General features: G+C 29.4%; 1 protein-coding gene across 1 annotated transcript; it reads right to left on the bottom strand.

Annotated features, from left to right (window-relative positions):
- Window positions 1-237: 237 nt before the first annotated feature.
- Window positions 238-1,472, bottom strand: eve (even skipped). The gene is made up of 3 exons (XM_065513786.1): window positions 1,337-1,472; window positions 441-1,208; window positions 238-365 (listed from the first exon to the last, which is right to left on the bottom strand). Exons 1-3 carry the CDS (start codon window positions 1,470-1,472, stop codon window positions 238-240), a joined length of 1,032 nt encoding a protein of 343 aa, XP_065369858.1.
- Between the last annotated feature and the right edge of the window lie 12,867 nt (window positions 1,473-14,339).

Raw genomic sequence — 14,339 nt, 5'->3', positions numbered from 1 at the left:
TAAATTTGTTGTTGTTTTAAAATCTAAATTTAAACTATTTACATATACATATAAATATTAACAATTATAAATATAAAAATTTGTTTGTACAATTATTTGTGTTTTGATTATTTGATTTTTTTTTAGCACCACAATCACATTCAAATGTTTGGTTAGTTTTAGAGCAACTGCAAGCAGTTTGCTTTTTCTTAAATTCTCTCTAGTTCAATACTCTGCTCCTATTAGTTAAGCCTAGACTTAAGCTTCAGTCTTGTAGGGCTTGAAGAGTTTAGGTTTGGGTTCGGATTGGAAACCAGTTTGTGGTGGAGGAGACATTGAAGAGGCAGGGCGTTTGATGGAGTTGGTGCTGGTGGGCATTAATAATCCTGAGTTGGAGGAGGAAGCCGAGTTGAAGTGTAAATTATTGCAGGCGGATGATGAGGAGGAAGATTCATGATGGCCAGGATGTAATAAAGGCAAGGAAATGGGTTGTTGTAGGCTGGATCTTAAGGGACTCAAACTGTGATCAAAAACTTTAGTATGATCCGAACCGGCGGGACTCAGCGATAAGGTGGAGGAGTGAGGCGATGAGGATGATTGTAAATCCAAAGGAGGTGTTTGAGTTTTGGTGGCATAAGCTGATTGAGGCATGGCACCCAACATGGATGGATAGGCAGCAGCGGCGGCGGCAGCAGCCATGGGATTGGCGGACATGTGTGGTGGCATGGCATGGGCTAAATGATGGGCAGCTGGCTGGGGACGTTGTGGGATGTGATAGGGATTGTAGCGATATTGTCCGTAGGGATTGTGGCCATGCACATTCATGGCGGGCATGGCGTTGGCTAACATGGGATTGGCAGCAGCAGCGGGATAAGGAGGATAAGGCATACCCACACTATTGGCGGCAGCTTGCAAGATGGAAGCAGCGAAAGCGGGATCTGAGTAAACAGCAGCATAAGGCCATGCGACGGCAATACGTTGACGCTTATCCTTCATGCGACGGTTTTGGAACCACACTTTAATGGTGGACTCGGGCAAACCCAATTGGGCAGCCAATTCGCAGCGGCGTGGTCTGGATACATAGTTTTCCTTGTAGAATTCCTTTTCCAAACGAGCCAATTGATCCCGAGTAAAGGCAGTACGATAACGACGTACTGAGGGATCGGCTGGAATTTCACAGGAATTGTTGCGACTGCCATTCAATGAAGTATCAGGACTGGATAAACATTCTAAAATAAGCAAGAAAAAAATGTAAAATTAGTAAACTTGTTTTTCAATTTAAATTTAAGAAAATTTCTTAATTTTTTTTAAAAATGTTGATTGTGAAGCAGTTTAAACTTCGGTTTTGAAAACTTACCATTAGGAGAGGGTGGTGGAGTTTGTGGTTTGCCATATTGGCCAGTCATTAAATCCACTACTAGAGGTTTTTGATCGTTTGAATCATGATGGATGTTGTGATGATTTTCCATGGTGTATGATCTATATCCTTGCATATTGAATGAGGAGTTTTTTTTGTATTGTTTTTACAGTTTTATAACTTATCAAAAATGTTTTGATTTCTTTATGTTTTTGTCACTTTTCACGTATTTTTTTCTTGTTAAAATGTTCCGAAAAAATCTTTTAGTTTTTTGTTTTAGTAAATTATTAATTATTCGTTTTAGTTAGTTTGCTAAATTAGTTGAAATGATGTTGCTTGTTGTGAAGCTACAGCTCAAGTGTACCTTTCTCAACTACCCCAGGATGCTTTTATACCCGACACAACGAAGTGAGAGGCTAAACAAGAAGTTAAAGGCGTGCTCTTCAACGGGAAATTACAATGCCTTCGTGAGTGTGTGTATGTATGTGTAAACAAAAACAACCAATGGGCAACAACAATTATTGGTACTTAGAGAGGTATAGATGTGTGATGTATTCTCTTCTTTCGGTTACAATACTCTCTTGTGGACTTCAAATGAAGTGTAAATTTGAGAGACCTATGGGTGGTAATTTACATCCAGCTCTCTATTACTATACATTTACTCATTCGTCCTGTCATTATTGCTAATATTAGTTGCTGCTGTCTTTTGGCTGCTAGCAGAACTGCTGTTTCTCAATTATTTTGTACTAAACGCAGATGATAATGTGGCAATGACAGCGATTACGATGTCAGAACAATGGTTATAAAAAACCTCATACTCGTACTACTGCTACACACATTTAGTGTGCTGAAATAGGTTTTTGTAAAATTTCCAGGAAAACACATTATGATTCGTTAAAAATATTAAAAAAAAATTGAATACACTCGTAATTGCACATAGCCATGTATGTATAGTATCTACAACATAAGATACTTAAAAAGACAGTTGAAAATACAGGCAGTAGCAAACTATTATATACTAGTGAGTAGTACTTTTTATCACTGAAATATTAAAGAAACTACTAAAACACAAAAACAATGGAAATAATAACATGATTTTTTTGTATTAATAATTGAGTTATAATAACGGTAAATATGAAAATATAATTTGGAGAAGACATAACAAAATAAACCTGCTAATTTCATATTCATGGTCCTTAGCATAACACGAATACAATAACATCCAACTATTTTACACTCGCTCTTGTTCTCCCATTTTCTATATATGGGGACAGAGATGTCAGATTGTTTCCGTGTCCCCAACCAAATTAAAAAATCCCAATAATTCTCAAAAATTTAGTTTCTTTATAAAAAATATGTATTATATAGAGACGAAAAGAAAATTTTTTGAACTTTTTCTCTTCTGATTTCGATAATATTTTCCATGGTCACACAAAATTTAAAGTTCTCTAGAAATTCGAAATTTGCTTTAGTTTGGTTTTTATATACAAAGAGCATTAAATGTGTGTAAACACCACAAATTATTTGATTTTTTTTAAGATAATGAAAATCATAAAATCTATCCATCGATTAAAATTGAAAAGTTTGGGTTTGTTGGAGATTCGGCTGAATAATAGATTCGGTTCTGAAAAAAAAAGATTAAAGTCGGAATATAATGATTTTCATGATCTTCAAAAATTCAAAAAATTCACTGGTGTTTATTCACTTTTGAGGTTATTTGTATATAAAAACCAAACTAAAGCAAATTTCGTAATTCTAGAGATGCGTGCAAAATACCTAAAGTAAAACTGTTAATAACTTTAAAACTGTTAGTCAGATTTCATAATATTTGATCTCATCGAAGATTTAACCCTCCGTTAGTCGCAATCATTTTCAATCGAAAAAGGAGCGTTTCAAAAATAATCTCTTCACTTTTTATTTAGAAAACATAAAAATAATATTAAATGCAATGTATTTAAAAGATTAATACAAAAAAAATGCAGTAAAAATATTATTTTATCAAAAAATAGCTTAAAATTTAGGGTGTTTAAAAAAATTTACGGAGGGTTAAAATTTTTGTTCTTGAAATCCCCTCATTGCCCACTCTGAATTTTGTATGTATTGTTAACCATACTATGGCTTGAAATTGAGAAAAATCTTAACATTTAAGATGGCTATTTTATTCAAGGACAACTTTTTCATTCAATATTCTGTGTTCAAAGAAAAGGAAAAATTGGATATGCGGTTAAAAATATATATACAATAGAATTTAAACGATTTTACACCATTCTTATATAAAATTAAAACTTTGAACTTAGATAAAAGACAAACTAAAGCCAATTTAAAATAAATATCATAAATTAAATGGATATTTACTATAGTACATATGTATTTGGTGCGAGAAAGGATCCACAGAATTAATTGTGCTAATTCATAACATAATTCCCATAGTGATTTATCACAGAGTTAATAGATTTCATGTAGTCATCTTTGGACAATCTCAGAGATTTGTCTTATTTTTCAGTTTCACTTTTTGGTATGCATCCATTATTTACAATACCTCTAGATTCTGAAAAAATAAGAGCCAAAACATATTAGTAAAGTACAAATATTTTGCAACATTGATAGTGAATATAGAAGATTCTGCTTCATAGTGATTCCTCACAGCGTTAATAGATTTCACAATATCATGGTTTTTTTAGATAGTCATCATTGTAGATTTCAATTTCACTTTTTTAGATGGATGCATTCTCTACAATACAAATAGAATTAAAGAATAATTATTTTTAAGCGAATAGTCTGTAAGGATATTTTGTAAATCCAAAGACTTTTATAAATAAAATAAAAAAAATAGCTGCTGAGTCATCGGGTATTGAACTAAAGTTTACACAGGTTTGAGTTCAAAATTTGAATTAAATTTTTACTAGACTTGATATTAAATGTTATTTTCAAATAGAGATAGAATTAATTAAAATTAACTAAAATGTTAATTCATTGCATTAAAAATTCTTTAGCTTCATTTAAAGGATTTTATTTAAATGGAATTCATTAATTGTTGAATTAATTATTAATGGAATTCATTCATAATAAAATTCATTCAACCTTTGGACGGTTAAATTTTTGTTAATTCTAGTCTAATCCAAATTGAATGAACATATTTTTTCTTTATTCAAATTGTTTTTATTTTAATCAAACATTTTTATTTTTATCAAAACTTTAAAAAAAAAAAAACGTCTAAAGGTATTTGTAATAGAATTGATTTGAAGAATTTATTAAGCTATTTTGTGATGGAATTGAATTAAAGAAAACTTGAATGTTCACACTCGCCAAGTTTACTTGAGCAAGTCTTGAGTTTCTAGAAGAGAGAGGAAGAAAAAGAGGAACATTTTTCCAATTATTACTTCTATAAAGAATTAATTCTTAAAGGAATTGAATTCATACGTTTGATATACTCAAGAATTAAGATTTTGAATTAATTCGTGATGAGGTTTCTTTCAAACCCTTAAAATTATTCTAAAACTTATGCTTCATTAAATAATTTAAAAAATTTAGATTATTATTCAATTAATAAATAATTAACCTGCCAATTGGCCAAAGTATATTTAACAACTTTTCAGGTGCGCCAAATATCAAATTTTTTATATGAAAACCATACAAATTTGTACACGATCAATTGTGATAACTTCGGGATCTATAGAGATATTTGGGAGTCTATTGGTTATTGAAGAGACATTGAATGGTCAATTTAAAAAAAAATCGGAAAGTCCTTTGGTAGACAAGACGATAATGATATACAAAGTTTGGAGTTAAGGAGCTTCAAAGTTAGTTTTGGTAATTTGTAGTGGCGGACAAGATCTGTAGATTTGACTTCTCCAGATTTAATTCATTGGATTTTAATGAAGTTGCATAAAACTAATAACCGACAATAGAGAAAGAACTTATGGCCAGGGATTCTCGCCTGAATGACAGAAAATGTGGTTAAAAGACACCAACTGGTTATCAACAATGGCGGTGCCCACTAGATCCACATAATTTTCAAAAATTTATAAGTCTTTTTTTAAAGATCGCTTCATTTTCAATATGATATTTAGTTTTTTATTTGATTATTTTTATTTGTACTACTCAGTATATCTATAACATTTTGGAACATTGTTTGCTCTAATTCTAATTCTTCGTACACCGATATTTCGATATTTCTCAAAACTTATTAGCCGAACGTTATACTATAATTTACTAAAATTTGGATTCAAAATAATATTTCTGTATATTCGGCAACAATTAAAATGTATCAATCTCTATGTTTTTCATAGAAATACAATTGAGGGGCTTGTTGTGGTAACTCGATAAGCCAAATATTAAAAACAATGACTTCAAATTTTGAAAAAATATTAAAAATAAATGAAAGTACACTTTATATTTTTATGTCTATAAAATAAATACAAATAAAATGTTTCTCCATTGCCTTTTGAGTGCAACTTTGGTGACAATAGAGATTTTAAATCAAGTAACAGAGGTGAAATTATAAAAATAAACATCAAATATTATCAGAAAATGAGCTTTATAAGTCCCAAAAAAGGACTTATAAGTCGCCAACGCATTTCTTCTAAACTTTACAAAAAAATTAAATATTTGAGCAGAAATATAAAATAATTAACTATAGATCGCTCACATCATTTAGGACTCTTTAAATTATACTATCAATTACTGTACTGAGACAACGGTGGATATATTAATCATTTTACAATCATCAAAATGTTGATGGTGCTGTAAAGTAGCATCCATCCTTAGTTTTCATATTATAATAAATGTGAAGTTACAAAATCATAACGAAATCTCTTATAAGTCGAAATAAATATGAATATTTTTAAAACAATTAATGAGTTCTGGACACTTAAAAAAACTCTAAACTTTTTTTAAACCAAATGTTTTGATATAATCATTTTCAATTGCCAATTCCTCGATATCAAAATAAGTTGATGCTATATTGTTTTAAACACAGCATCAAATGTTGTCGACTAACAAAAAATATTCTCGTCGAATATTTTTATTAAAAATTTGTATAATATGCATATGAATATGTATGTATTTCGATGTAAAATATAACAAAATATGCATTATCAATAAAATATGTATGCAAAAATATGACTTAACAAATCGATGCCATTTTACAGCAAAACAAATTTTAATTTACATTTAATTCAATGTTTAGGTTTCAAAATTTTTCTTCACTTAAAAGGCAATCTTTAAAGTTTATTATTTGTCCCCAACGATTCTTCCTTTCCTCACATTTCATTCACAATCCCCAACTATGGGGTATAAAAATCTGTAAATATGGCAAGCCGGTGGGGGAGTACACCAGATAGTATATTATACTCTCCAAAGGAGAAAAAAACTAAACAACAACAAAACTAAGAAACTGTAATAATTGTATATTTATCATCACAGCATTAAAACATTAAGGGTGTGGTAACTATTCATGTAGTAACGGGAATGGTTTAGAAATGGGGGGATTTCTCTCTCTCTCTCACTCTATTTTAAGTAAAATTGTATATGTATGTAAGTATGTGGAAATTTATAAACAAATGGTTGTTTAAACACTCTCAGACCAAACCAAAGCAGCCATTATTATACCTTTTAGTATGTTTTAGTATTTTATTTGTTTCTCCAGCAGCATCTGAGTTTGGGTATGTAAGAATGTATTGTATTTTGTTTAGCTTTTTTGCCTTTTATTTTAAATTAAATTATTATAGGTACTTCCCCCGCCATTTATTCATTCATTGTTTCCGCTCATTTCTTCTTTATTAGATTTTGGCTTTACTCCCATTATTTGGCTTTTTATGGCAATTTAATAGGATTAGTGTTAGTGTCGGTATACATATTTATTATATTCTACTAATACTCCTATTACATAAGCAGGGCAAGTTTTTCAAGTAAAATGCTTGAAAACTAAGAAGATTTTGCATATTTTTAGCTAAACCATGCATATTTCGCATGTCGACTATAATTTATTTGCATAAAACATTGCTTTTGAGTTTTTTTTACCCACAACCAGACAACGAACATTGGTAGTAGATGCCACAACATATTTTGAATCCTTTTGAAACCTAAAGACGATCTAGCTATGGACATCGATTTGTCTGTCTTAAAGGGAAAAAATAACTTTTGTCATATATTTTTTTTTGCCGTTTTGTGTAATAAACAAAGATAATTTCATTTTGGGAACTGGAAAAACAATTTATTGGGCTTTGTTAAAAATATTTATTACAATAAAATTAATTTAAACTTTTATTTTTGATTTTACTTGTGCATATTTATGTTTTTTTCTTCATATTTTCTCGTCTTTTTGAGCTTTTTTGTATATTTTTAAACTTGCCCTGTAAATAAGTATATGTAATACATATTTCTTTAAGGTTTAAATTAATATTTTGTATAGTATTTAAGGTTTAAATATATTGTACATAATTGAAACCTGGTATCAGACTTTATTGATTAAAGATTTATGTACTTTTCATGAAGGTAATTCTTCAGAAGAATGTTATAGATTTGCCACAGGTTTTTGTAAAACTATGCAATTACATTCAAAAATAGTTAGGTCTCCCTATAATAAGTTGAAATCTCAGTATTGACTATTTATTTACTTTAAATGCATACACTTTATTCTAAGTTTATTAATTAACTATAGAATGTAAATAGTTTTCATACATATTTTTAAATGAGTTCTATAAGAAATGTGTAATTCTAAAGCAAATTAATATACATACATATTTGAACACAAAAACTTAAGAATTTAGTAAAACTTTTAACGAACAGACAGACAGTCAAATAAATAATTTAGGTCTTATTCATTGGCGTTTTGATTACAATTAGTAAATGAAATTAAATTTTTAAATTTATGAAAGGTTTATAAATCACATTGTTTTATAAAACTTTATTCCTTCACACCATATTACTTTAAACTAAATTAATTCAATGTGATTTTCATGCTATTGTCAAAAATTAAACACTTATGAATAGTTTTGATTTCAACGTTAAATGGAATTCGTTTAATGTTAATTATAAAAACTTAAACATTTTTAAAAATTGAATTTATAGTTATTAAAATTTTGTTAATGCGAAACCATTAGACAGCAAAAAGAGTAAAAAATAGCGCTGGTGAATCTGTCTCTTGGCTTTAAATTCAATGAATGAGAATGAAACTGCTTTAAATGACTTTGAATTCCATATTTTAGATCTTTCATCTAAAAAAGTAAGACCAAAAATATATGGAAATATATATTCCCAGCGGGAAAAAGATGCAGTAAAGAGGCCTTCCTAAAGGACTTCTTTTGCAGACACAAGGACTTCTAGCCGCATTGCAAAATCATTTCAATTTTACACGGCGTGTCATTGCGAGCCAAGGCCTTGCACACTCGCTTCTGTTAGAGGGCCGAGAGAAGGCCTAATTGGGAAGAGCTATTATAAGGTCTACTTTGGAAGGGCTACTATATGATCTTATGCCTGAACAAAAACCTGTTATTACTGATCTAATGAAAGGCCTGTAGAGGAATGTCATATGGAATGCCTAGAAAAGTAGGACTACTGCAAAGCCTGCAAAGTCTTATGGACTTTGCCTAATAAAGTGCCTAAAAGAGAAAAAACATTAGAATATGGCATCAAAAATCGTGCATTTTCAAGTTTTATAGAACATCTACCATGGAAGACCTATTTAAAGTCTTATTAGTAGATCTAAAAAAAAATAAGAATTAAAATGAAGTTGTTTGTTTAATTTTTTGAAACATGATAATTTCTGATTACATACTTAAAAAACAACAAAAATAAATAAGAAGCCACATCAAGCTATTTATTGTTGTAAATTTTGTAAAGAGAGTTAATCAAAGATATGCAGAGTATTTTATTTTTTGATGTAGACCATATTTATTTAACCACTTGTTATTAGAAGGGGATTCATGCCTTCTTTAACACCTTCTAAGAGCAGGCAGTGTGGAATGAGTATCGGATCATTTAGAATGTTTAAGTATGCCTTTTAGAAGGCCTACAAACTGAAGTCCTATAATTTTTTACCGCTGGGTTGGATTATTATGTGTTTACTACTCTAAAACATTTTATGAATCTTAAAACTTACAATGATAAAAGCCTTAAGTTATAAGAACGGATTACTTCTAACTTATAATTAATAAATATTCATGAATTTCTTTACTTAAATTATTGTTTTTTCTGGTTAGGTCACTTGAACTGAACAATATAGAAACAAATTTTGAATTTATTCAAACGCAAACCATAAAATTTCTCGAAACAAAAAATATATGACATAGACCACTTTCATAATTAAAAGCACATGTATTAAACAAAGCATAATGGTATCAGATTTTAACAGCTGGAAACTTAGCTTTGTTAAAAAACTAGAAAAAAATCACTAAAATTTATCAACTTATATCTTTCTGCCGGATGACTATTGAGTAATAACGCATATAACAATATTGCTCCTCCTGTTTAGCCGTTCGTTTTAAAACTTTGAATGCTAAAGTGAAAATTTGTGGTAAAAAAATTTAAAAAAAATACTTAAAAATGCGGATTTATTTTTAAATTTTTAGTTTCGAATACTCTCTTCCAAAGTGAAGTGTATCCCAGTGAGAGCGATATTCATCGATCGAAACAAATAGTAGTTGTCATGATGGAATATTGTGGTTTCATTTTTGGCCGCATAGTCTGGTCGTTTTTCGGCCAATGTTCGCTTCAAACGAATCAGTTGTGTTCGGTACTGGTTCCCTGTGATGGTCTGGTCAGATTTCAGCAGCTTATAATAGCTAAATACCTTTTGGTACCAACAAATACAGAGAATTACCTTAGCGCCATGGCTATTTGGCTTTGGTGTCGATTCGGCTAGTTGTCCGAGCTCCACATACGATCTCTTAATCTTTGGTTTATCGTAATGAATCTATTTTTCATCACAAGTAATGATTCGGTACAAAATTATTATTTTTTAAACGCAAAATCGTCTTTCAGGATATCTCGTCTTCAATTCGTATGGTACCCAATTTTCCTGCTTTTGGATAAATCCTGCAGCTCACAAACACGGTGCTACGATGGAAAAAAACTTGGAAAACGACCTAGCGTAGGTTATAGGGCTTGCTGAGTACATTAGAAATTGTGTCAAAAAATTTCCAAAACACCCTCAAATTCAGAAGTTATTCTGAAAAAACCGTTTTCAGTTATGTCCGTGAACTTATCGATCTGTAACTCAGTCAGTCTCTGTCCGACTTTAAAGAAAACTGATCACGCTTTAAAATGGCGTGCATTTTTTGAAACATTTGTTAGTTATAAGTATTGTTTTTGTTAAGAATATCTAAAAGAAAAACAAAATTTATCAACATTTTTGATTTTAATCGCTTTTCATTGCTTATTTTGATATGGAAGCTTATAAAAATTTATATCAATGTATTAACGAAACTTAGTTCTTAACAAATCATCGTTTAAATTATTCAAATCGGATGAAAATTGTAAAAGTTATTCAACTTTTCATTAACACATTTTTTAGTGTTTTCTCCCCCAGCCCTATGAATAAAAAATAAACATGGTAAATTTTGTGGAACTTTTTTCGGAAAAGTTTAATAACTTTTGCAAGTATAAACCGATTTTAACAACTAATATCTCGTTTTTGTCTACATAAAATTGTCTATAAAATACTGTGCAAAAAAAATAGGGTTTCATAGAAAAATATGAAACTATTGTTGAATTTGAAAAATTAGGAAAAAAAATAAAAAAGAATGCCAAACTATTTATAGAAACTTACACAGTTTCTAAGAATATAGATCTTATACATACATTTTATGAAAGCTTAATTCTTTACCTAACTTTAATTGTTTAAAATTTTGAAATAGGTCGAAAAATGTGTGAGTTAGAGGTACTAAAGTACTACGACCTACCCTAAAACAGTTTTTTAAAAATAACTCAAAATTTTTAAGGTGTTTCAAAATCTTTGAGAACGGTTTTAGTATGTCCTCACCTAGGCCTACAACCTCCAAGTGTCATTTTGTAGCAGAGTGTAATTATCAGCAATTTTTTTGTATTATATTCAAAAAAATACATTACGGAATTGCAGAAGGTCTTCCTAAAATACCAGTTATGAAATATAATCCCGCCAACTATCATTTTTTTAAATAAAATTCATATATTTAAATAAAAAATAATTTTTTTTAAAAAATTCAAGTTTTTGCACTAATGCAATTTCAATGGCAATTGATATCAATCACAATAATGTTTAACATTTTTTGTTTTTTTTATACTTCGTTTAATTTAATCTAATTTCTGCACTACACAATATATAATTTATTGCGAAATTAATAGAGTTGTCTCAATGAACCTGTTTTAAATGACGCATCTTAAAGTCAACGGCTTAATTTATAGTCTCCCAAGATAAATCTAATCCGGAGATTTAATCAAATCTGGGGATAAGCTAATTCTCTTCCTCGTGCTTAACACTTTCAGGCAGTTTGTTTGTTGCGGTCATGGGAGTAGACTTTAAACGGGATTATGAGTCTTTTAAATCTGGTGGATTTAAAAAGATAATTATATTATTACACAATAATTGAAAAGTGTTTTCTTTTATGGTTGCAGTAACAATAATTTAGCTGAATAAAGCAAATACTACTCAAATTGAAATATCAATGATAAATTGGTTGTATGCACGATTATTAAGTAGGTATGGATTTGATTTATTAATTAGGTAAGGATTATGATTATCAGGTAGATATGAGTTTTATCGAATGTTTGGATTGTTGGACCAACTAAAATCTTTAATTACGAAAGCAGCGAATAACTTAACTAGAGCAATTTTGCTAGTTAATATTAATTAAATTTGTATACAATTTATAAATCAATGGCAATTGTTATAATAATGTTTAACATTTTATATTGATTCTGCAAAAAAACCATTTAATTTAATCGAATTTTACAATGCACAATAAATAATTCATGGGTTGCCTCAATGAATCGGTTTTGTATGAGTCATCTTAAAGTCAACAGCTTAATTTATAGTCTCCCAAGATAATTCTAATCCGGAGATTTAATCAAATCTGGGATAAACTAATTCGCTACCGCGTGTGTAAAACTTTTAGGCAATTTGTTTGTTGCGGTCATGGGATTATAGGTATTTTAATCCTAAATCTGGTGGATTTAAAAAGATAATCATTATTACACAAGAATTAAAAAGTAATTTAGCTGAAGAAAGTGAAAAAGATTATTATATAGGTATGGATTTGATTTATTAATTAGGTAATGATATGATTATCAGGTAGATATGAATTTTATTAACTCTATCGAATGTTTGGATTTATATTTCACAGTTGTTGTAGTCTTAATGAATATTTTGTTGGGACAACTAACAGCGAATAACTTAACTAGAGCAATTTATATGAAATTTTGCAAGTTAATCTTAATTAAATTTGTATGAATTCTTATTTTTACTAATCCCTTCAATGGCCATTGTATAATGTTTAACATTTTATGTTGATTCAGCAAAAAAATTAACTTCGTTTACTTTAACCTAATTTCTGCAATGCGAAATAAATAATTCATTGGGAAATATATTGAATTGTCTCAATGAACCTGTTTAGTATGACATATCTTAAAGTCAACGGCTTAATTTATAGTCTCCCAAGATAAATCTAATCCGGAGATTTAATTAAATCTGGGGATAAGCTAGAACTTTAAGGCAGTTTGTTTGTTCCGGACATGGTTGAAGAGTGACCTTTGACTTTAAACATGCTTTTAAGTCTTTTTATGCTAAATCTGATAGATTTAAAAAGATAATCACTTTAAATTTATGGCACAACTATTAAAAATTATTCTCTTTTTCGGTTGCAGCAACAGTAATTTTGTTGAAGAAGGAGAATTGGTTGTGTGCTCAAAGTATTATATAATAATGATTATGGATTTAATTTATTAATTAGGTATTGATTATGATTATCAGGTAGTTATGGATTTTATTACTTCTATTGAAAGTTTATTGTTATTGCCTTAATGAATATTTTGTTCGAGCAACTAAAACATTTAATTACGAAAACAGAGAATAACATAACTAGAGCAATTAATATGAAATTGTGCCAGTTAATCTGAATTAAATGTGTATAAACTCTATGAAATTCGTCATAAAAATAAATTTTAAAGTTTCCACAGTGTGACCTTTAAAACTATGTAATTTACAATAACTCGTCTTCGAATATATAATTTTAATAATCCTACAAAACATACCGCCTATAATTTTAACCATAAATAATATCCCTTTACTTAGAATCCTTTAGAATTCCGCAGAAAAACGGGATAATTTTGTTAAAATTGTAACAATTTATTTACATTGCGACAATAGCGAAGGCAGAAGAGCGCGCAATGTGTAGCAATGCAAAAATGTGTAACAAAAAAATTGGTATGTATTTCGTTAATATGTTAAAATATTCAAAAATATTGTTCACAATACCAAGGACTTTCCAGTGAAAATGTTTGTTTAGTTGGTTGGGTTGGGTTGATTAAAACTGGTTAAAATCCAACAAATACACAAAGTAGATACGAGAAACAACAATAACAACAACTACACAATAATCATTTTCATTATGATATTCTAAATAATCAGACAGTTAAATAGAGTTTAGTTGACAAACCATTATTTGTCTTACTAACCCAATACACACACTCACACTCACGCACAAAACTGCAATTGTAAAGTCATAAATGTTATTGTTGTCATTGTTGTAAATATTGAGAAAGAGTAAATTTTTGTAAACCCAAATAACTCTGTTGATAGTTAAATAGTCATTGGTTAAAATTAACTCAGCTAACTAAAGTGGTATCTACAGTTGTGGGAAATAATATAGCATTCATGTTTTTTTTTTTACATTTTGTTTGATAATAAGTGATGTCTTTCTTTCCAAATATATTCATTCGAATTTTGATACTGAAAATCAGAAAAATCGGTCCAAAAATACTGGGGGTATGACTTAAAAATGCGGGATTGCTTTTAATAACTTATATG

The sequence above is a fragment of the Calliphora vicina genome, chromosome 5, assembly GCF_958450345.1.
Source record: "Calliphora vicina chromosome 5, idCalVici1.1, whole genome shotgun sequence".
Classification (NCBI taxonomy): Eukaryota; Metazoa; Arthropoda; class Insecta; order Diptera; family Calliphoridae; genus Calliphora; species Calliphora vicina.
This window is presented reverse-complemented; position numbering and strand designations above follow the sequence as displayed.